We start from the raw sequence: 25,932 nt of genomic DNA on the forward strand, positions 1-25,932 counted from the left end.
ATCCAAAATCATGTTCAAACAATCAAGAAACAATACCAATTGGTTTCACATTCATATCAATTATCATCATCATTTCATGAACAATTTATGTCAAAGCAATGCAAACAGAAGCTCATAGGAGTCAACAGCAAGACTTGCATCAAAAGTAAACTCGAACATTGTCAAAAATCACCAAATAAATCATGATCAATTATAACACATAGCATGGTAAGCATGTCAAATTTCATCTCATTTGGACAAGTGGAAGGCAGTCAATGAAAATCAGAAAGGCAAGGCAATTTTGGACATGCTCAAAGAAGTCAACCAAACATGCATCAACTTGAAAAAATCATAAATCAGGGATGGCATAAGATAAATGAATGGGACTAAAACCATGGCAAAGCTTAAGATGTCTAGTAATCTCATGTAAAATTTCATGTCCATCTAATAAAGTATGAGCATTTCACAAAACAAATGGGCACAAGTGTCACACAAAGTCAACATATGATCAAACAGGGGACAAAAATCTCAATCAAATGGAAAATGCCATAAATAATTCCACAAAAATTCACATACAAACTAGACATATTCAAGCTCAATCATACAAAAAATCAATCCATTTGGAGGTCAATAGGAATGGCTATAAAAATCAATAAGTTGCACATCAATGGTGTGACACAAATTGTCACACCCTACTTCAAAAATTCATAACTCACAATCCAGATAAGATAAATTCATGATCTTTACACCAAAATCACCATAGAGAGGTCTAGTTTGTGCACAAAAATTTTCAAGGTCAAAGGTTAAAGTATGACTATTTCACAAATGATTTGGTGGAATGTGCAAAATGTGGATACATGTTACAAACCAATATGCCAGATAAAATCCATTCATCACAAAAATCTGGAAAAAATATGACAATTAAGTAGAGATCATGATGAAAAGAATGCAAAAATTCCCATGAGAATTGGACTTAAAATGATGGAGATATGATTTTTCAAAGTTTGTGATCAAAAGTGAAATAAAAAATGAAAAAAAAACAACATAATCCAATATGTCATGTGCCACGGATGGCAAACTTGTAATTCCCAGGGTCATTAAACTAAACGATGCGTTCTGGACACGGCAAAGGGAATGTTTCTATTGGTCAGCATGCGAGCACAGTGACATGCACGTGGATATTCAAATTTCTGGGCAAGGCAACATGAACTAGGGTTTCAAATATACAGTAGCATGACATTCATCTTCCCAAATCGATTTCAACAAAAAATTTTCCAGAAATTGCAATTGGATACACCAATCGACTCAGCAAACCACAAGCACCATGAATCCATCATTCATTTTCACTAAAACACAATACAACTCATGAATCGAGCAAGAATAAATTTCATCATTAAACTTTAAAACAGCATAACTCAAGCATCACCCAATCATTTTCAAAACTAAAGCTACCATGGAACTCAGCGTGCAAAGATCTCTCTAAAGCATGTAATAGTTTGACAAATGGATGAAATCGAAAACTCACCAAATCTGAAGTGCAGTGATGATGCAGTTGTTATTTTGTGGTTTTGGCCCGAAACAGGTACTCTAACAGCTACCCCAAGTTGAATGATGAAGTTGGCTTGGCTCGAGATAGCTCGAAATGGCTTCAGTCACACTTTGCCATTGATGGAGCTTAGCAAAAACAGTCCACGAAATGGCCTTCCAGTTGGTGCTTTAGGCTTGAAATCAACTTCAAATGATAAGTATGTGATGATACCAACAAGAAGTGTGCAAGCTCTTTTGTGATTTTTGAAGAATTTTGAAAGATGAAGAAAATGGTTTTGTGAGCAAAGAGTTTTTTCTGTGATGTTAGGAGGCAGCTAGGGTTCTCAAAATGTCAGAAAATGATATATATTTGCTGTTTAAGTTTGGATTAGTGAGAGCTAAGCACCATTTTGTTTAATGAATCAAATTGCTAATTGGCCATTTTGGTTCTTATGGTGAGGTGTGATAGCTAGTTCACGAATTGGGCTTTGTAGCATGACCAAAACATGATTTCAGAACTTATTCAATTGGTAAAAATGGTTGTAAGTGGTTAATTCAAGATTTCACTTTTGCACCACACTTGAAAATAAATCATGATAGTGAAAAAATGCCATTTTGATCCATAAGGTTTTGGTACATGAAGGTCACATTTTTGGAAAGAGGGGGTTAAATATGACTTGTTGGAAAAAACCTCACCAAATTTGGCCAAATGGTTTGAGAGATATGGCCTTTTGAAGTTCAAGAATTTTTGAAAATGAATTGATCATATCTTGCCAACCATACATGGGAATTGAGAGTTCTTGAACTTTTTGGAAATGGGAGAACAAGATCTTCAACTTTCATGTTGGGCAAAAATTCATTTGAAGCTTGTATCATGATGTAAGTTTGGGATCAAGAAGTTTCCATTTTTGGCAGTTAAAATTACAGGTCCAGTTTCTATTTTTGGAAATTTCTGATTTGGCTTCAAATTCTTCAATGATGATGTTTGCCATGATATATGAGGCCTATTTGGACATGAATAAGCTCTCTCAAACCAAATCCATCCATCAAAACCATAAAATCAATCACAGTTGACCAAGTTTGACTTTTTAGGGTTTCTGACTGATTGTGCTTTGACTGATGACCTCTGAGCATCCAACCTTTGACCTAAACACTTCAAATGGATCCCCAAGTCATGTGAGCATGTTGGACCAACCCTAGGGCCTTGGATCAATGAGAAACACACTTGCTTGCTTGGTTGACTGATCTCCTGATCAGTTTGACCTAATTCTTCTGACTGGCTTGCACTTGAGGCAAAGGGACAATGCAATGCTATGCAGTGGACCATGTTATGTTATGAACTAATATGAGAATGTATGTACAATGATAGGTGCAAATTTGAGGTGCTACACTCTGCACAAAAAAAGGGTCTTCCAAACAAAAGGTTAAGAAGAAATATGGTCGAATTTCTCACACGAAAGATAGTGAGAACTCCTTAACAAAAGGTTAAGAAGAAAATGGGGTATGAGATTCTCGTACAAAAGGTAACGGGAACTCCTAGACACAAGGTCTGCTGGGGATTCTCACACAAAAGGTAGTGAGAACTTCATAACAAAAGGTTAAGAAGGCGCATGAAGATGGACATGATCCCTCATACAAAAGGTAATGAGAGCTCCTTAACAAAAGGTTAAGAAGAAAGGTGAAAGGATTTATCATACAAAAGGTAATGAGAAACTTCTTAACAGAGGGTTAAGAAGAAAATTGGAAGGGATTTCTCATACAAAAGGCAGTGAGAAACTTCTTAACAAAAGGTTAAGAAGAAAAATGGAAGGTATTTCTCATACAAAAGGTAATGAGAAACTTCTTAATAGAGGGTTAAGAAGAAATCGAAAAGGAAAATCTTCCCATACAAGAGATAGTAACGACTTCTTTGTAGGGGGATATTTCCAGGCCAAAAGCAGGGATCACTTACAAAAGGTAAGCAAGTTCAAGAATGACAATGCTCGAGCGAAAGGCCGGGGAGACTTACAAAAGGTAAGCAGCTGGGGATAACAATCTTTATGCAAAAGGCACAAAGGGGACTCACGAAAGGTAAGCTAGAAGCGGAAGACCTACCATGCAAAAGGCAGGGAATACTTACGAAAGGTAAGTAAAGGACGAAAGGTCACAAATATTTGCACGAGGCAAAACAAAGAGTGGGACAAGACCTGCTAGGTAAAACCTAGACTAAAGGGGATCTGCCAGACGAATCTGGGCTTTGGCACACTCTGACAGGTGGGGAACTTTGCAAATAGGTATGAAAACCTCATATTGCCCCTCAGGCACAACGACGGGGATGAAGTTCTCAAATAATGGCTACCCAAACCCCGGGACTCACCAAACCTACATCAAGTGTTTAAACAAACAGGATGCAAAGATCTGACAAAGGTACCCTACTCGTGCGAAAGGCATCGAGGGGGAGACGTGATTTTATGCACAAAGCAACGAAATAAACTCACGAAAGGTAAGTTATCTCAATAATCTTCTCCAAGCGAAAGGCAAGGAGGACTGGCACGAGGCCGAAAAGGACTTACGAAAGGTAAGTGACTGATGAAAGACACCAAAGGGTACTTGCAAAAGGCAACACGAAGAAGAAATATCTCAGGAAAACCTGCAGGGAATTCCAATCCAAGGATCCTTGATGATGTTCTTGTTGGGGAGGAAGAACGTATCAATAACTGGTTTTTTCTTTTCCTTTTTATGCTTTCGAGAAAGACTTTTATGCAGTTATGCATGTTTATTTTATATGGCGTAATGCTCCATCTTGATGGAATATGCTACGTCCTTTTGGGGATGCAATGTTATGTAATGCATGATTATTTATGCAATGCTGATGCGTGGTCAGGCCTTTGGTTAGACGGTATGGCAGGAAATGTCTGGAGATTGAGAACATCGGGTACCAGTAACCACTGGGTTTATCAACTAGGATCAGTGTTCTTTGTTGAAAGGTTTAAGGGATGTGTTTAGCATGACTCCCAGATATTCATTTTGAACTTAGGAGTATCTTATGTACCATGGATCTTGCTCTGAACAACCTCAAGAGTACAGAGAGGATGTTTCTTCTCTAGTTAGCCATGCCCCAGTATGTTGGGAATCTGCATGTATTGCCCCAATCACTAATTATGAAACAACCTTGTCATGATAGCTATCTCGATCTAACCTGCCCTAGTATCATGGAACTGTATACCTCCGATTAACTATCTCTGAGAGATTGATTTCTTGGATTCCTGAGGTATCTTTCCCCAATGTAGGTCTTGGAATAAGCTCCTGCCTCTGCTGGCCGATTTCTGAGGGAATGCCTCTGACTAATGTCTTGTAGAGATTTGTCGAATCTCGACGTAAATTCCTTAGATCACCGAATCTTATAGAGATTTAACGATGTGATTGCTTCAGATTGACCGAAAATTGAAGTGTCTTGTCTTTTCTTCTCAACGGAGTTCTTTAGACATTCTTCTTCTTGATATAATCACACGGAGTGGCTGATTGCTGCTCAACGGAGTCTCAGGCTTTCAGCACTCGTTGTGGTTGATCAAAAATGATTTGGCGCTGCTCAACGGAGTCTTAGGAGCTTGGTCTTCTGATGCAATCAACTGGAGTGATTTACTCCCTTGACTATCTGATCTTTGGAGAGATTCGCCGAATCTCGACCTAACTGTTTCAGACTGACTGAATCTTGCTGAAATTTCTTGACATAATTGCCTCAGATTGATTGAAATATGAAACATCTTGTCCTTCTGCTCAACGGAGTTCTTGGACATTCTGCTCCTTGATGTAATCACATGAGGTAGCTGGTTGCTGCTCAACGGAGTCTCAGGCTCTTAGCACTCATTGTGTTCGATCAAAAAAATTGGTGCTGCTCAACGGAGTCTTAGGCGTTTTATCTCTCTGAGTACGATTAAATCAAGGCGACCTATTTCTGCTCGACGGAGTTCTTAGGTGTTCTGTCTTAGGATTCAATCAGTTGAAGTAATTCGCCTCTGCTTAACAAAGCCTTTGGGCATCATTCTCTTCTGGGGGTATCAAGCTTTCCAATGCACGTTCATCATGGGAAATCTCTTGACATCAACTGCTCACTCATGAGTAACGCATGTTCATTTTTAGAAATGCTAATAACAATGTCATGTTTATGTTAGTTTTGAAATCCAAGCATGCGCACTGAAATTATGACATATATGAATGCATCACTAATTGAGAATGTCATATCAATATCAACACATATGAGTAAATTGATGAGGAGTCAGTTTTAACACGATCGTTCTAACTATAGTATGCTTTCTAAATAAACCCTGCTTCAATTAGGTCTTTTGAGGGTTGTAACGTGGTCTGGTTCATGGTTTTAGAAAGAAAGGATATAAGGCTCGAACCTATCCTAACCCACCCACTCTTCGTGATATTCTTCAGTCCTGCGTTCAGCTAGTTTGATACAAGCGCTTTTCTTTCAGAAGGGATTTGAAGTGAAAAGGTTAATGGACCCACGAGGTTTTTAGTGTGACAATCACCTTTCTCTTGTTTGGCTTATAACCACATGATTTTACTCTTGCTGAGGATTTTCTTTTGATTCCTCTTATGCAGATTTGTTTTTTTTTCGATTTCCCTACTTTTGCTGGATTGGTTCAGATTTACAATCCACAGGGATGTCCTAATTTTTGCCTAAGTCACTCGTTTTCGAGTTTTCGAGTTTTCGACTTAGCGGGCTTTCTTTCTTTTGATTTCTGATTTTTTTTCTTTTTTTCTTTTTGCTGAAACAAATCGTGTGACATCTAACCATTGATTTGAATGGGTTGTGACAACCTCGTGCCTCTGCGGGTGAGGGACAACCATTTGAAATTTGGTGGTTTCCGACCTCTTGTGAGGAATAAGATATGGTTGATCCTCAGATAGGACACTCCTCTTTTAAAGTTCGAACGTTTGGTCAAACTGACTGACGAGTACCCTGCCTCGGTTTGAGATTTGAGGGCTTTATATTTAAGAAAGAAACTCCTACTTCTTGGCTCGAAGGGGTTAACTAGGGATTATCTTCCTTATGTCTCCGGTGTTTGGGGATTTGAAACAATGCCTTACATCATCAGCAAGGTTTTATTCAAAAGCGTACGAGCAGTGAATTCGTTTCGTGTTTTTAATTTCATCATCCTCCTCCCAAAACAAAAATTTGACAAGATAAAGTATGAGTGGACACAAATGGATTTATTCAAAACATGCATATTCATTTCAATGTCATTATTATTCAAAACAAACAAGTTTATTACAAATGAATGTTACAAATGACAATCAAGAAAATCACACATGAACATGTTTTAACCAAACTAATAACTACAGGCACAATTGGCCTTATTCAGATCCTCAGACTGGAATTATTAGGCTGACAGCAGATATCATGACCATCTTCAAGGAGACCCTTCTCAGACTTTTCTCACAGGCGTAGACTCTTCAAATTTCCCCCAGCTTCCATTTGCATTGATCATGGCATTGTAGATGTGCCCTCTTGTGGATGCATGGGAGTGTTTACTATGTCCAGGCCTTGCGGTATGAACATAATAGCCCTTGAATCAATTAAGTCTTGTACCTTGTGTTTGAAGGCTCTGCAGTTCTCAACGGAATGCCCTTGTGCCCCAGCATGGAAATCACATCGGGTGTTGACGTCAAAGCCAGGTGGATATGGAGGAATCACTTGGAGCAGTTCCTTTGGCACTATCAATCCATCTTTGATCAAATACGGTAGTACATGACTGTACGACATAGGAAGTAGATCAATATGCCTTACTGGCTTTCTTGGTCTTTGTCGAGTGGGTTGTCGCAGCTGATTTAGGTACTGGTTCGGCTCAGGGTTCCTTTGCCTTGGTCGGGGAACAGGAAATGGCCGCTGATATGGAGCCCTTGGAGGCACAGGATGTGGATGAAATCCATGAGGCTGCTCCTGAGGTGGAAGGGGGTCAGGCACGCTTATCGGAGTGGCCACTTCTGGTACAACAGTTGGCACAGGATTGCCTTCCTTCCTCAGCATCGACTGCAGGATCTCCATGATCGGGCTCATCTGAGTCTTCAGCTGGTTGATTTCAACCTTCATTGCCTCTTGATTTCTTCGTAACTCTTCCATGGTGATCTGCGACATGCTTCTAGTTCAAGACAGATATTGGGCAATCAACTTTGTTGGAAGTAGTTTGTCTGCCAAAAGGCCAAGTGATAGTGAGATTGGTCTCATGAAATGCAGGATTCTATGTGAATGATGCATGAGTATTATATCTTCTTTTATCATTTATGATGTATGAATGCATGAATACATGGATGATTTGGTTCATAAGCACGACCTTCACAAGTTGTACACGCAAACAGGTTTAGGATCAAAGTCTCAAAATACAGATGGAGGGCAACACTGATTGCTTTCCTCAATTGGGATCTCACCAGTCGAAGTCTAGGGTTAGATAGGGACCCCAAAATCATTGATTCATTTGGCTGTTTGACGCTTACGGCAAAAGCTTGTCGGTCGTCAACTCCCTCAAATGAGCCATTTCTGGGTGAGATCTTCGTACCGACCCACACGAGAAAAGCTTCTCGGAGGCTCGCACTACGCGACCATCGACATTGGGTTCTAGACAAGGGTCTCAAAGTCATGGACCTCCTTGACTGTTTGCCGCTTACGACAAAAGCTTGCCGGTCGTCAACTCCATCAAGAAGATCTACTTTGAGTGAGATCTTCGTACCGACCCACACGAGAAAAGCTTCTCAGGGACCCGTACTACATGACCATCGATCTTAATAGGTCATGGGTTTAATGTTCTACAAAGGTCTTTAGAGTCATGGATCCTAGTGAAGACATTGATCGCTTACGCCAAAAGCTTGACGGTCGTCAACGTCTCCAAGAGAATCTACTCTAAGCGAGGTTCTCGTATCGACCCTTACGAGAAAAGCTTCTCGGTATCCCATACTACTCAACCTCTCCTATCTCAAGTTTGTACTCTAGACTCGGGTGGAGAGTCTTCCCCACAAGGTTACTTGGAATCGGATTTGTATCCATCGATACCATTGAATCGTGGAACCATGTAATAGATTACAAAATTTAAAGCAAAAAGGCAATAAATAAGGCAAACAATCAAAAGGATAAACATACACACATGTGAGGAAGCAACCTAGATTAGGCTAGACTTGCTTAGGGAGGTCTCCCCAGCAGAGTCGCCAGCTGTCGCTACACGAAAAATACAGAGTCGCCATCGGTTTTTATTTATTCCAAAGGAAAGTGAAAATATCGAGAAAACCCCAAAGTATGGTCATCGCAACCACGAACAGGTTCGGAAGCCGGTTAGGCAAGGGGAAGGTATTAGCACCCCTCACATCCATGGTACTCCATGGGAACCATCTAGGATGTTTGCGCTTATGTGTGTATTGTTTATCGAATGTTTGCTTGCCAAAGTTTGCGGAGATGGAGGTAGATTTTAAATTAGTGTGCTCGCCAAGGATTGAGATCCTCGTGCCTACGTATGCCCACTTGATTGTGCAGATTGACCACCTTGAGAAGCATAAGGTGCCTGCATATAATGGCCAGTAGATGATGAAAATCCGTGCAAGCCAGGTTGACTAGAATGAGAAGGAAAGGGTGGTTGTGTTTGTGCATAGCTTGACAGGTAAGCTTTTGGTCAATCTCCATGATCTTGTGGCAGTTCTGTAGTGTTGTCATGGTGGTCATTGCAAGTCAACCACATGATGCACTTGGTGGTGTGATAGATGCAGGTGCCTGTACGCCGTAGAAACCCCACGGTCTTGCAAGCTGACAGCAGGTGTGTCCCTGCTGAACTAATCAACGTGCTCTTTTAGTTCAACAGCATGACCAAGCTTCTTTGAATTTCTTATTAGGCGCTTCATCCGGCATTGGCTCAAAATTGGCAAAAGCATCAACGATTGGCTTCAACGACTTAAGCATCTCTTATGCCTTATGATGGCTGCGAAAAAGAGGACATGTTGTCAACAAGAGTTTCCAAACAATGATATTTTCACAACGCTTCGCAAGTCTTGAAGATTTCACAACTAGCTTCTCAAAGACGTCATTGACGACACTGTTCATGATACTCGTGGCCTTGCTTATTGCAGGATAGTTAGCAAATGTGATTGTTGGAAGTTAGGAAGATTTAATTTAGTAACTATGATGAGATGGTATGAGGCCAAGTGCACGTCTGCAGCAGGTAACAACTCTTGTCACTCTATATCAAGCATTTTTCAAAATCAGCCATTTCTTTCTTAATATATTCTTCCAACTTACGTTTATTTTCTTGTTGACTATGAAGTAGCTTTCTCCATTGCCCTTTGCACTTCTGATTGACTTTAATATTTCTAGGAATTTTGGTCAATTCAACATCTGATGTTGTATCTAAATTCAAGCGAAGCCTTTTTTATGATTCAGAAACTTTTGGAGCGCAATTGTCATAGCAGGTCTGCAGCAGGCTTGTGTAATGGTTTGTTGCAGGTTTGTGAAAAAATCCTGACTGGACTTACATGCTAATGGACTGCATTGTTGTTGTTTTTTACAGGGAGCTTTGTCTATTGCAGCATACGGCTAGGGGGATGGGGAAACCAGCCATCACAGAATGCATTGCCAATTGAATCAACAAATCAACTTGCAGTTCTACCCTCAAAATCATCTATACCTGACTTGCTAATAAGACCACCAGAGAGGGGCCCAAATCTACAGGAAGGCATATCCGTGTATTCACTACCAGGGCTTCTTGGAGCCATTCCGTCCATAGGATGTATCCCATATCCAGGACCTGGTCCAAGATGACCAGAATGAAGATTTGAATTTGGTTTCTTGATGGCATCATCATGAAAGCCAACAGGTCTCTTTCCAGCTTCATGTGGACCTAATGAATAATTTCCATATTTAGAATCTGGTTCAGCATCCAAAGGATGCCTGGGGAATTTCTTGAGATCATCTTCAAACTCTCTCCGATCAATATTTCGTTGACTAGGAATTTGGAAAGATTTGAACCTTTCATCCTGCACACCAAAACCTTCAGGAGCATGTGGTAGTAAGTTGGTTCACGAACTTGGTTATATGGTCCTGCTGGAGGTCCATGAGGCTAAGGTTGAAAGTTGCGGCCTGGAATATTAAACTGAGCATCAGAACCAGTTGGTTGCTTAAACATGGTTGGCTGAAAATTATCCATGGAGTTTAAGGCCTGTCCTGAATGAAGTGCAGGTGCAGCTCCATGATTCCTGAGAAGAGCTGAAGAGTTTGCTGCAGAAAGACGCTGATTTGGACCTGTTGGATGTGACCACTTGCTGTTTAGCTTGGGCATTGTTGCAGGTTCATTATGCATCAACTAGTTTCATTAGCTTGTGTGTTAGGTTTTTTTTTTAACAGGAGATTGATGCAGAACTTGGGTTATCCATCGTGAGGTAAACTGCAAATGTGTTGCCCTGCTGCTGACTTACTTTGACAGTGTTGATGTTTCAAGTTATTGTAGGATTTTTTGGCATTGAGGATTACTCAACATGATTGTTTGTATTTCCCTTGCGTTATTGCACATTGCCAATCATTGATATCATGGTATTGCTGGCTTGTCATGTATGATGTAGCAGTATTAATTTGTGTGTTTTGGTTTAGTGCAAAGTATTGACAATGTTTTTTAATGTGCTACAGGATTGGCTCCTGTTGGATGTTGCATGCGCTATTGGTAACTCAAGTATGCTGCTGGATGTCGCCTCTTAACATGACCTGAATTGGATTCTTTAATTGCAGGTCCTATTTCTACTTGACAGTGTGCCAACTGGTTTCCTTGCAGGCTGATGTAGGATGATGGCAGGATGGTTATCAGTGAGTCTCAGACCAAACTCATGAGCATTCTTTCGTTCAAATGGCCGATGTAAGTGTAGTATCAAATCATATGACTGTGAGGCTTGATTGTGGTGAACGCAAGACCCTGTTAGCAGTGCAGCACCATGGTTGGCAAAATCACAAGACCAAGTCATGGCAAGGTACACATGAAGTTGAAAATGAGACAAGTTACTTGGACATGAAGATACAAAGTCGAACACATTAATCATGACTCTTGGATGATGAATCAAGGCAGAAGAGCTAGATTAGGCCTTAGATGGTTAAAAATGGATGAGTTGACTTTGGTCAAAGTTGACCAAAAAGTCAACCGTTGACCAAAGTCAACAATTGGTTAAAGCTTATTATTTTTTGTATTTTCCTCATGGAATGGACATTATGATGAATTGTAAATGATTGTGAATGAATGTGAGATTTTGACTTGATATCGACACTTGAAATTAATCCTTGAATATGAATGGATACCCTTAACGATCATGAATCAAGACTTGACTTTGAATTGGATTAATTAAAACATGTCATGGAATGCCTTACATGATAGGGCCAATGAACTCTTCACAGATGAATCACATAACCTCATGGAATCAAAACTTGAGTGAATGATAAGACTTGAGTGCGCATAGGCCATGACTTAAGGGTTTGAGTTGACTTTGGTCAAAGTTGACCAAAAAGTCAACTGTTGACCAAAAAGTCAACTGTTGGTCAAAAAGTCAATTGTTGGTTAACACACCTCTCTTTGTATTTTTTCATGTAATGGACCCTTTATGATCATGCAATGAATGATACTTCCTTATTCAAATGAACTCGGATTGGTATTTGAATTAAATGGCTCTTGAAATGAATTAATTTGATGTTTTTATATGAATAAACGAATCTTGAACATGTATTGTAATGGGGTGAAATGGATAGTATAATGACATTGACTGAACTAATCATGAGTGACACTCCAATGATAATCATGAAACAAAGGACTTAGAAAGGATCAAGATGTGCCATGAACTACAACCTATATAGACCAAACACTAGAATCAATGATCATGAGCATGGTGAATAGAAACACAACCAAGAACTCCACATGAATGAACCAGGAACAAGAAGTTATTGAATGCAATTTAACCAAGCAAGGAGATCAAGCATCATGAATGATGATGTGCCAGCTGAAATTAGGGTTAAGAGGCCTCACAATGGGTATTGGACATGATTAGGGTTTATGGAGCCATGACCATGTGAGGACCCCTAAATTAGGGTTTTGCTCCCTCAAGAAGCCACCATTGACACACCAAGTACAAGCATAATACCTAGGCACTAGGGCCCCCTCCAAGTTACTGGAAAACCCTAACATCCACTAGGTGCAAGCACCAAGCCATGAATTCAAGTCACTCGTCTCCTTGTGTCGAACCATGCTTATTTGAATGAATGGATGAAGATGATATGCAAATGATCGGGGGTTAGTGGCTTATATGATCATGGTGAAGGGTAGGGTAAATTTTGGGGTATGACACGATTGTCGATGAAGCATTGTTTTGTATCATCTCGAAACAAAATACCATTCGTTTGTGAAAATGGTTTGAAAGTTATCGCACAACAGCGAAAAAAGAGTTAGATGTGTTTGAAGCATTTTCAGTGATGACGAGAGTTCAGATGGGTGAGAACTACATCTCGTTTCCCAACTCTCGGGAGCTCGTGGACTATACCCCGACCCCTTTTCATCTTATTTTATGAAAAGATTTTTAGATGTTTTGTTGTTTTGATTGAGAAAATTCACTCGATGTGTATCGAGGTTTGGATATGAAAAAGATTTGAAGTGATTGGAGGGTTTGAAAATGATTTAGATATAAAATGTAATGGTTTGAAATGATTGTTGGTGAAAATGATTTATGATTGAAAATGAAATGGTTTGAAGGTTTTGAAAGTAGAGGCTTGGTGTTGACCAAGTGTTTTTATTTTTTTGAAAGATTGATTTTATTCTTTTATCTGGTTTTTTATTAACGATATATCTATAGGAAATACAAGCAAGAAAATGAATAGAAATTACAAACAATGGATGAGGGTATATTTTGTCAGATGGGGACTAAGATAGTATGATAACCATACAGGGTATCAAACAAGTTAATATAAACACAATGATCTCATTGTAAGAAGGTCCAAGAGTAAACCACAGGACCGAAAATCAACCGAAATTGAAAGCAAACTGAATTTAACTTTAAGCTAATTTAAAGTGGATTCATGTAGGAATCACTCTATAAAAAGCCGAGCAAAAATCTATGTGTCAAAACGATTTTTGAAAGTCAAATTGAATTTTAATTTCAAAATCGCAACACATTGGAAAGAAAAGAAAAATACAACAATACCACATGCAATATATATCTTTTTAGCTTTTCGCAATGTTGCAGTATTTTCGCAATGTTGCAATATTGGGAAAAAATGTAACTTATCACAATAGTAATAAAAAACAAAAGAAACCAACATAAATGTAAATAGAAAAAGTTAGATGGGCTTGAATAAAATGTCACAATTTAGCCCAAAAGCACACAAAAATATTTGTCTAAATAATAAAAACAAGGTCTATTAAGACATAACAAATAAACATACTAATGCTAGAATACAAGTCTACTCATCTTTTAGAAGAACTTGCAGTAACATGATAAGTCAAACTCATTTCTACATGACACTGTTCATCCATGTCAAATGGCAATTGCTTATTGCAAACAACAAGTTTAACCAAACAATGACAACATGAAATAATCAAGCGACTCTTCCAATACACCATGCAATGTTTATCTATCTCACATGAAAACACAATGATCAAAGCATGGAAGATCCAAAACAACTAAGGTGAGAAATATACCTTTTCATTTGTGACTCAGGTTATGAACATTTTTCGGTGAGAATAGTGGTGTAGAATGGAGCTCTTTGTTGTTGATGATGTCGTGGTGCTGCTGCAGAGAAACACAATGGCTACTCTTAGTTGTTGTTGGGAATAGTAGTAGGCTTCGGGTATCCAAAAAGTGAAGGCTCTACATGCGACAAGAACTCAAACTAAATTGGCTGAAAACTGCAAGATCAACCACTACAGTAATTTTTACTACTTTGTCTTAGAAGATAGTCTTATGGTCACATTTATTCATGTTAAAATTAATGTGTTGTAACCACCACTATCTTTAATATGTATTATAAGAGAATTGTAACCATCACATTATAATAATTGTCTTTATTTAGATTTATGATAAAGTTGTATCATTAAGATTGAGAGAATCAAAGAGTCCTCATCTTAATTACCAACTTATTATCTCCTATGCCAGTTTCCTTTAAGCCTATATAAAAGCGAGTGTGTGGTGGATTCAATAATATAAGAGTATTCAAAATATATATATTTTCTTACTCTAAATTCTTCAACAATATAATTTATCATATACCACCTATAGAATATCACCAACAGTGTGGTATCAGAGCTACAGATCCTTGCAACTGCAACAGAAACAAAAAAAATGGCTTCCACAAGCAACTCTTTTACAGTTTATAGCAATGCTAAAGTTCCTTTGTTTGAAGGAGAAAACTATGATTTTTTGCCTGTTAAAATGGAGACTTTATTCACCTATTTGGATGTCTTGGAGTTCGTCCAAAACGGGTATGAAGAACCAGCACCAACAGAGGCTGAAGAATCAAGCCAACGACTTGAAGAATTGAAGAAGAAAAAGAAGATCATAGATGTTGGAGTTCTCAGGATGATTCAAAGAGCAATCTCTATATCCATTATCCCAAGGATTATGAGAGCAAAAACATCAAAGGAAGCATGGAATATTCTACAACAAGGGTTTGAAGAAGACTCAAATGTGAGAACTGTGAAACTCCAATCTCTTAAGAGAGACTATGAAAATGAAAGAATGAAAGAGAATGAGAGTTTGAATGAATACTTTAATAGACTCTCTGAATTGGTGAATCAAATGAAGCCACATGGAGATACAATAGATGATCGCATAATTTTTGATAAAATTCTGATTAGTTTGACAGAAAAATTTGATCCTATGGTGACTGTTATAGAAGAAACTAAAGACCTATCAACTATGTATGTTCAAGGGTTGACGGGGTATTTGAGGTCCTACGAACAAAGGTTGTTATGAAACTCTGAAAAATCAGTTGAGTGCCTTTCAATATAAACTCAACATTCAGCCCAACAATGGTGAAAATAAGCCCCTAATACAAAATAGAGGTGAGTCTTCTAGAGGTGGCAGATTTGGAAGAGGAACGAGCAGAGGAAGAAAGTCACGAGGAAGAGGAAGAGGTGCGAATGGCAGAAGATGGTATGAAGGAGCATCAAATAAATGGTGTGAAATCTGTAAGAGTAAACACACAACGAGAATGATTGTTGGAATAAGGGCAAACCACAATGTCACAATTGCAAGAGATTCGGGCATATTCAAAAGGATTATCGTTTTGCCAATCAACAACATGCTTCATTTGCAGAAGGAGAAAATGATGAAGGTAATTTGTTCTTTGCTTGTCAAAAAGCATTTCAAGAAGATAAAAATGTGTGGTATTTGGATAGCGGTTGTAGAAATCATATGACCGGAAAGAATGAAACTTTTATAAGCATTGATTCTTCATTTGGCTCAAAAGTTAAATTGGGAAATGGAGAACATGATGAAGTAAAAGGAAAAGGCAGCATTGGAGTTACAACAAAGTAAGGAAGCAAAGTCATTCATGACACTCTTTATGTGCCAGGGTTGGATGAGAACTTGCTAAGCATTGGACAACTTTTGGAGCATGGCTATTCTCTAAATTTTGAGAATCGTGAGTGCAGAATTTTTTATTCAAAGAGAAGAAATGTTGTTGTTGTTGTAAAAATGACCAGTAATAGAAGCTTTCCACTTTCTCTTGATTATAAAAAAAATCAGCATAATGGCTAGAGAAGAAAATGACTCTTGTTTATGGCACAAGAGACTTGGAAAGATGGAATCATGATATACAACTATCATGTTGATCAATTTGCTTGAATCATCTGGGATCTTGGTGAAAAATTGGCATAAAGTTAGTCATTTGACTAGGTCAGCATGCTGGAAATTTCAATAAGTGTTTTATTACTTGAAGAGTAAACGAATCCTCCACTTCATGACCTCATATCTTCTTATACATACATTTTTGGGGTTTCATCACCTAGGACAAAGTTGAAGTATGAAGCAAGCCCTTCAATTTGACCATTGGAGCAAAGAAAATGATGGCTTGGATCACAATCATGACCTTGGAAAGTTGAGTACTTGGACATGATTTTTAGGGACTTAGCAAAGTTTCCAAATTATCCATCTTTGCCCCTTTTGCAAGTAACCTTTATTTTCTTGATTAAAATTGATTAAATGAATTCATTGATCATATTTTCATGATCCTTGACTTGAAAACCCCCTATTTGACTAAAAATCTCAAAAGTCAAGCTTTGACTTTAGGCATTTGTTGACTTTTCATCAATTGAGTTCAAAACTTCATATGTTCATGAACCTAACTTCTTGAGCCATTTGAATTATATGAGTGGGTTATGAGGATACATTTTAAGACATTGAACCATGCCTCAAACCATAGGATCATATTTTGGTCAAAGAGCCAACATTAAGCTGACTTTGACCAAAACCCTAATTTGGAGTGCCATATGAATTGTGGCTTGATGAACTCTTGATCACCTTGGGATATTTATGATCACACTAAGCCTGGATTGATCCATCCCTTGAACTTCTTGATGCCAAAATCCTAACTTACAAACAAAGCAAAGCAAGACATATATATATATATATATATATATATATATATATATATATATATATATATATTTGTATTTTGTAGGGTTAGTAAAGCATAAGGATATACACAAAAGTATTTGATGAACTTGATGTTATGCAAATGACACAAATGCTAAGGGATATTAGAGGTGAAAATTAGGGTATTACAACTAGTCTCACAAAAGGTCGACAAAGAGGAAATGATACACCACTTTGGTATCTATGTCAGGCATGTCGGTGATGGCTAAGTGAATAAGTCGACATTCCTTCTGAGTTGGTCAACTAGTTTACATTATTATTCTTAAAAAAGAGAATTGCCTATATCTGTTATTTAGTGACCTAAAGAACCTATATGAACCTCCTTCTGATATTTTGTGCGCATGAGTCTCTCGTTCTCCATGCCTAGTCTAGAGTCCCAAATTGTTGTGTCTGTAACATGGGCCTTAGAAAGGGAGGAATTCTCATGGGTGACATCATTCTTCCTCATTTCTAGGCTACTTGTATAACATTCTTGGGCGCTTTCCTTGTCTCCTCGAACCGTTCTGAATCGACCATTATTCATTACGTCGAACATTCTTCTTGGCCAATCCAACTTTCCTCTAAAAATAAGAGAAAAGATAATAATTTTGGGGTGAGTAAAAAATAATGAACTAAAGGCAACAATAATAATAAAATCATGAACATAATCATTGACTTTGTTATCCTTCCCCCAATCTAGATTTATTATTTTCCTGAAGCTCATGATAAAGAAGTCATCCAAGAAGGTAACCACTTCCCTCTTAGTAATGGTGAGGTAATCAAAGTCAAAGCCAGTGCGCCATCCTCTTTAGTTGTAATCACGGAGGAACCTTTTCGTCCCTCACTCTAAAAATCCAATAATTCCAATGTTTTTAATGGTTGGAATGAGGCTTGAACAATGTCTAGCACGACAGGGTACTCAGAGTCACCCAACCTCCTTTCAGTTTGGTCTTGATTCCCCGGAAGGAGAAGAAGATCCATACAGTAGGGTTTTCATCCAATCGTTGATATATGATCTCGAAGGCCCAAATAAAGGCCCAACTGATTGGTGAAATTTGAGAAGGAGCGACATTCACGGTCACCAAAACCTATGATTTAAATAATGTGAAAGGAATTAAAACCCCTAGATCTAGGACAACGCGAAGATGGAAGTAGAAGAATGAGTGGGGAAGTCAGAGGCAATCATTTTGGCTCACCCCTCTTTAAAATAAGCCTCTATATTGACATAACCATTTCAGTAAGGTTGATGCGCCTCCGAAAAGAGACCACAATTTCCTAACAAATGTAATAGGTCTCAAAGTCTCTAACGCCCGTGTACTTAGGATGGATGAACTCCATTAACTTCCTAGTATTTCATGGGAAAGAACATGAAGAAAGATAGTCATTGTTGCCACTATAATCATGAATGCTCTCATAACTCCCAAACATCCCTATTTCTAAAAGCTTGTAATTGACCGTCTCATCAGCTCGTTCAACATTTTTCATGCAATATAAATACAAATTTATCCAGTCTCTTCCATTAAAGGACTCTACGACTTTTTCACTCTCGCCTAAATCCATAATAATCGGCATGACTAAAAAGGAAAAGGGTGAAGAAAGGGAAGAATGTGCGTACTTGTAAGTGAGCAAAGAGACGAGTTTTCAGTTCAGAGAAATGAATTGTTTTCTCTGAAGTGTGTCATAATATATTTTGAAAATAGAATGAAGGTGCACTTTTATAGAACCAAAAACCAGATCGAATATGCAATGGTGAATTCTAACTAGGCACACCAACAGTTGTAGACCTCTTTACGTCTCTAACGGGTGAATGATCCCATGCCATTTTCCTTCTCAAGGAAACCTGATCATTAGAAGCATTTCATGTTGCACGTTCCATTGTTGGTGAAGCTTGAGAGACTAACCTATAACTTTACTCGAGAGACTCACCCCAATTTTATTTGGGCAAAACGTACTATATACCTAGCCGAAAAGATTTTCACGGCCCCATGATAGAAGTTGGAGGCATATTCATTAATCACTCCACCCTATCCTAGACCTCGTGCTTGAGGGACTCTAGACTGAGATAATTTACTAAGTATTTGGAAGAATAGTTCAAAGGAAATAAGCCAAGGCAATTTCACAAATACGTGGTGTGTGCCCAATAACATGTTGTAGGCCGCCCATACCGAATACTTAGTCCAGGCTCCCAAAGTTGGTCGCTGCATTAGGCATGTGCCTAGTCTTCCTAACCAAACCATATTTTTCCACTGATATCGTTGACGTGGCTCATGGCACGCATATAATCAATACAGGATGATGGAATAACTCCTTCTCCTACGATTCCAGGAAGAACCCAGTCTTCCCACTCGCTCATCCTTGATTGGAAGAAGGAGAAACCACTCTTCTAGGCCCCTGATCCAAGCCCAACATGTCTCTTATATATATATATATATATATATATATATATATATATATATATATATATATATATATATATATATATATATATATATATATGTTTACACGAGGGGAAAGGGATCACAACATTCTCCCACAAACATATTCATGAATTCTCCACCATCATTATGTGGACGAACTCTTAATATACCATAAAATCATAAACCTTAGACAACCTTACAACAAGGGATTGTCTCTGTTTGTACCTTTTTTTATCAAGTAGATAAGATAATTTAGTAAATTTCTTAAATTTAACACCTTAATTTAAAATGTTTTTTTTCTTGATGCAATATAAAAAAATATATTTAAGAGATGATTTAATCATTTCATTTGTTTGATTGAATGTTACTATAGAGCGAGATATTTTGGTAGAACTTCTAAGTTTATCTTTGTTCGTGAATTAATTAAATTTGATTTTTTTTTAACTATTAACCATAACAATACTATTTAATTAATTATGTTGAGAAGGAGTGTGGCGATCCGAGCCCTAACCAACACATAAATTATACCGATAACCAACTTATTAAGATATAACAAAGAAAAAAAAACTTCACTTTTATAACATCAATTTCATGTCTTTATGACGATATGACGAAAGTTTCATTGCTAATATTAGATTGTTGGAAGGCTTAGGTAAAAGCCAATCATCCACTAGGTGGTGAAACATATTGAATAATTTTAGAAAAAATAAATTGTTTTATCCTACTCTCAGCTCTACAATTTTAAAAACCAAAATGGTAATCTACTCTATTTATTGCAATTAAAAAAGAATATTTGAATGACAAAATGAAGTGTAGAAGTTATAGTAATAGTAAAAAGACTACAAAAAAATACTTACGTAATAAAAATAAATACTACCTCAATTGTAATGTTGTACACAAATTTATAAAGATGATTAAAAAGAATATAACCTGTAATGTTAATTTTATAAATAAAAGCCAATATTTTATTTCCAAAAAAATCAAGTTTTCAATTAATGTAGATAAATTAGAGTGATCTTACGAATCTTCAACTTTAATTTTAAAAGTAGCCAGAAAGAATAAGTGAAAAAGGCTTTGAAGGAAGATGACAAGTACAAACAGATTCAAAGATAAACTCATCAAAATATTTGTTCCCTCTATTTTCTATGCTCTTCCACCCATATCTCTAATTTTCCTATTTTTTTACTTTCACTCATTTGCTCCATTTTTCACTCCTTTCACTCACCACTCTTCACTTTATGTTTCTAAGCCTAAAGGTAAATTCTCTAGAATTGTTATTTTTATTTGGTAGTGTATAAAGTGAATTCACTTACTATTATTTTATATTTTTGGCAAAAAAGGAAAATCCTAATTGGAACACATGTGACTATTCCAATGGCACATGGATTCATGACAATAGAACTCATTTATATAATGGAACAACATGTAAGATCAAGGAAAGTCAAAATTGCATCTTCAATGGAAGACTTAACTCAAGCTACCTTCATTGGAGATGGAAACCAAGTGAGTGCCATCTACCAATTTTTGAACCAAACACTTTTCTCAAACTCATCAATAACATGCACATAGCTTTTGTTGGAGACTCTTTAGCTAGGAACCAAATTGACTCACTTATTTGCTTATTATCCACTACTTCAAAACCTAAACGTGTCTACCATCAAGGCTCTAGAAAGTGGTATTTTGGTACTCATAATGCAAACTTGTCATTCTATTGGTCACCATTTCTTGTGAAGGGTGATCAAAGAAAATCCAAAGGGCCAAATTATAATAGAATCTATTTAGATCATGTGAATGAGAGATGGGCTAGGGATATAGATCAAATGGACTTGATTGTGTTATCATTTGGTCATTGGTTTATGGTTCCTTCAATTTACTATGAGGGTGATTATGTTATAGGTTGTTTAAAATGTCATGATTTGAAATTTAATTACACTGATATTGGCTTTTATGTTCCAATGAGAAAGGCTTTAAGGACTACCATTAATAGTATAATAGAGAGGAAAGTTTCTAAAGGGAATGGAATTGATGTGATTGTAAGAACATTTTCACCATCTCATTTTGAAGGTGATTGGGATAAGGGAGGCACTTGTTCAAAGAATGAGCCATATGGAAACGAGGAGAAGAAACTTGAAGGAGTGGATGCTCATATAAGAAGTATTCAGATAGAGGAAATAAAAAATGCTAAGAGAAAAGCTAAAGAATTTGGACTTAATTTTGATGTGCTTGATATAACAAAGTTGGCATTGTTGAGACCAGATGGTCATGTAGGTGCTTATATAAATCCTTTTCCATTTGCTAATGGGATTCCAAAGCATGTACAAAATGATTGTGTTCATTGGTGCTTACCAGGAACCGTAGATACTTGGAATGAGATTTTTTTGGAGATAATGAAGAAGCGAAAAGACCATTCACAGGTTGAAAAATGATACATTTCTCGTTTTACATTTTTAAGAGAGGAATGATTTAATTTGAATGATCTTTTCATACATATTGTAAAGAATAATATATGCTTTGTTCACATTCATAAGGGTGATCTTAGTTTGTTTCTAAGTTACAAGTTCTTAAAAAATATAGATACATTAAAACAGAACACAATATATACTACTTAGGTGATTTCAACTTAGTTTTAATTGTGTGTGAAAATAGTTTATAATGTACTATCACACCCAAGTTAGCTAGTTAGAATTTTAGTTACATATAGTTCAAGTTAGTTACTTAACTTGGTGTGCAAGTTACAATATAATGTATGAGCAACATGTTAAGTTATAGTGTATTCTAACACTCGTATATATTGAAATAATTGATGAATGAATAAATAAGAGAAACATTTCATCTTTTTTCCTTGAGCTTATTGATTATGCATGAAGTTTAACATTGATAAGATGGTATCAGTCGCAAAAATAGTGTAGTTTATCTTTAGTTTTCCATTCTTTATTTCATTTTATGCCCATCTTCTTCATCCTCTATTAATCACTTGGTCGCATGCTAATCAATCATTGACTCGATTTACTACATCCATTTAAGTGAAGGTCCATTTTTGTAAAGCTCACACCTCTTTGATTGCCTCTAACTACCTTTATGGTTGTGCTGAATGGAACGAGCTCTTCGTGCTAAGAATAAATTGTCCTTCATTGATGGATCAATTCAAGTTTCTGAACTTCTTGATCTCAACGCTTATGAATGTTGTAACCATCTTGGTCATTCATGGATCCTTAACTCATCCACTAAACAAATTTTTCAAACAATGATCTTCTTAAAAATGCATTAGAGGTATGTATTGATCTTAAGAAACGATTTTCCAAAGCCGATAGAATTCATATTTCCAATCTTTGAGCTAAGATTAATAATCTCAAACAAGGTACAAAATTCGCTACTGAAATGCGTGGATTATAGGAGAAACTAAATTTATACAAACCAATGTTAGTTTGTACATCGTTCACCCAGGCGGATTTGAAGCATGGGTTCTAAAAGATATTTTTGCATAGAAGATCAAATACTTCAATTTTAATGATAATTTTTCTGAAATCAAGACTCAAGTTCTTTTGATGGAACTGTTACCTTCAATTAATAAGATTTATTCAATGGTGATTCAAGATGAGAGTAATAACATTGCTTTCCTACCTAAAGCTAATAATAATAATACTAATTCTGAAGAATCAAACACTCTGATCAATATCTATGATCAAGAAAATCTAGACACTATGAAGAATCAAACATCTATTTATATATATATTAGATCTAATGTTTCAAACAATTTTGTGACACTTAACACTGAGTTTCTCAAAAATAGTCCATATCATCCTATTAACTTATATGTACACCTTCTACTAAACTACTAATCAAAACACCACTATCTGCCAACACCTATTATTTGACTCTCATTTTTACCTTCCCTAATTCTTAAATACCACGTTATAATAATGAATATTGAAACATAATATATTAACTAAAAATAAGAACTACTTTTAAATATTTCTAAAGTCATTGACTCATGAATTTTAGTTATTATAATAACTCATAATTTATTTAATTTGTATTATCAATATTATAGAAACATATAATTTTATACATTATTTTGTCAATATTATTTTTTGTACGAATAATAAATATACTATTTTATTTTGCTCAATTTTTAAAAAATATAAAACATATAATATTTTTATCTCAAATATTAATAGCATCACAAATGATCATAACAAAAAATTACCAAAATACAACATTTACTTATATATTAATATTATTATAAATATTTATATAATTTTTTAAATATAATATAGGAAACAAACAATATGAAAATAAATAAAATAAATCATTTTTATATATTACTTTATTCATGTTAATAATTAATTATATTAATTATATTTAATAATTAAAACATTATTTAAATTTGGTCCCAATTAAATATAATAATGAATATAATAAATATTTAAATTTTGTATTGTTACCATTGTAACTGAAAATTGGAAAACTAATTGAATTCGGTTATATTATACTTTTAGCTATGCATATGTAATTTAATTTAATTTTTAATTTTCATTATAAAATAATAAAAATTTACAAATATTTATTTTATATTGATAATAAAAAATTATCAATTTCATATCAAAACTAAATTGAAATATTTATCAACAATAAAAATTTAATAAAAACTTTAATCAAAATTATAATGAAACAATTACACTAAACTTCCTTTCAACCATTAATATTATCATTTTAATATACTATATTATTTATAAAAAAAAAGAATAAATAATGAATATAAGTTCATTAAAAAGTGTCATAAAAATTAAATAATGAGTATAATAAATATATTATTTATTTCTAAACATTAATTAAATTAATACATATAAGATTTTGTTCTAAATATTAATAACACATAATAAATGTTACACAAACAAAATATTTTTTTTATAAATAATTTAATAAAAACATATTATCATTATTATAAACATTTATATCGTTTAAAAAAACTCATGAAATAATGATAATAAATATAATAGACAATATTTTAAATCATGAAAGAAAATCAATGAAGAGATGGACTTGAGTGACACATTTTGGGGAATATAATAATAAAATTGTATAATGGCTTAAAATTCATTATAACTCATAACTCACACAGTTTAAAATAGATTGAGATGGTTCTTTACTTACGTATTAAATAATTGACTAATTCGATTTTATCATGATTAAAAATTAATTGGATTCTAATTGTATTATAATTTAGAAATAATATTCATTTATCATTATGACAATCATATTTTACAAGTTTAATAATTAATTTTTTTATAATTAAACGTTCATTAAATTCAAATTTCATTGTAATTTGTAATTAATAATCAATATACATGGTTTACTTATATAATGTTATTATTATTATTATTCTAAATATTCATATCAATTTTTTAAAATATAACATAGGAAACAATCACTATAAAAGAGATCATTTTGTACAATATTTTATTCATCTTTATAAATAATTACATTTATTCTTTTTTATAATCAAAATAATATTATACATACTATTTTTAAATTATAAATAATAAATATAGATATTAAATTACTATAATCAATATTTATGAAAATGAATCCATTATCATTTAACATATATTATACTATATGAACATTGTTGCTGGTTAATTAAAATATTAAAATAAAATTCATTTGATCATAAAAAATTAATTTAGTCTCTGTAAAAAAATGTTTATTTGTGATATTAATAAAAAAAACCGAATCTTCATAAAATATTTACAATAAATTATATTTAAATTTCTTTTTTTCTTTTTTTGTTGAAGAACCACTACTATACTTAAAACTGTTCACAATTAAATTTAATAAAGAAAATAATAAATTTTTAAATTTTTTATTATTACTCAAAATTGAAAAATACATATGAATAAAATATATGGTATTTTATTTCACATAAATATTAAAAAAAATTATTCATATCATATTGTATCCCAAATATTAATAGCACATGATAAAATGTTACAAAAATTTATTTTATTCTCTATAAAAATGAATAAATTTTGTTTGTCACTAATAATAGAAGAGAGTCAACTATTTTTAAGAGAAAACCTAATAAATCTTTGTAAAAATTTATTGAAAACATTAATGTCATAAAAATTAATGTCATTATTAAAAAAAATCAAAGGTTGATAAATTATTTACAATAAATTATATTATTTATAAAAAAATATTATTTATGGGCATCAAAAAGTCATAAATTATTGTAAAAATATTATTGAAAAAAATAATGTCATAAAAATTAACTCCATTATTAAAAAATGTCATAAAAATGTGTATGAATAATAAATGATTAAATTTTTTATTATTAACCTAGTTATTGAAAAAATAAAAATGTGTATGAATAATATTTAAATTATTT

General features: G+C 34.9%; 1 protein-coding gene and 1 long non-coding RNA gene across 2 annotated transcripts in view; both read left to right on the plus strand.

The window, feature by feature from the left end:
• The window catches only part of LOC127119370 (uncharacterized), a 49,677-nt gene extending 37,908 nt beyond the window's left edge, over positions 1-11,769 (plus strand). Inside the window, exon 2 of the long non-coding RNA XR_007802783.1 lies at positions 11,305-11,769. This is a non-coding gene — a long non-coding RNA (uncharacterized LOC127119370). The remainder of the gene's footprint in view (positions 1-11,304) is intronic.
• LOC127119369 (xyloglucan O-acetyltransferase 1) overlaps positions 1-22,329 on the plus strand; it is a 76,182-nt gene extending 53,853 nt beyond the window's left edge. Inside the window, exon 3 of the mRNA XM_051049597.1 lies at positions 21,813-22,329. Coding sequence (XP_050905554.1) covers positions 21,813-21,970 — 158 coding nt within the window. The 3' untranslated portion in view covers positions 21,971-22,329. The remainder of the gene's footprint in view (positions 1-21,812) is intronic.
• Positions 22,330-25,932: the final 3,603 nt, after the last annotated feature.

The sequence above is a fragment of the Lathyrus oleraceus genome, chromosome 2, assembly GCF_024323335.1.
Source record: "Lathyrus oleraceus cultivar Zhongwan6 chromosome 2, CAAS_Psat_ZW6_1.0, whole genome shotgun sequence".
Classification (NCBI taxonomy): domain Eukaryota; kingdom Viridiplantae; phylum Streptophyta; class Magnoliopsida; order Fabales; family Fabaceae; genus Lathyrus; species Lathyrus oleraceus.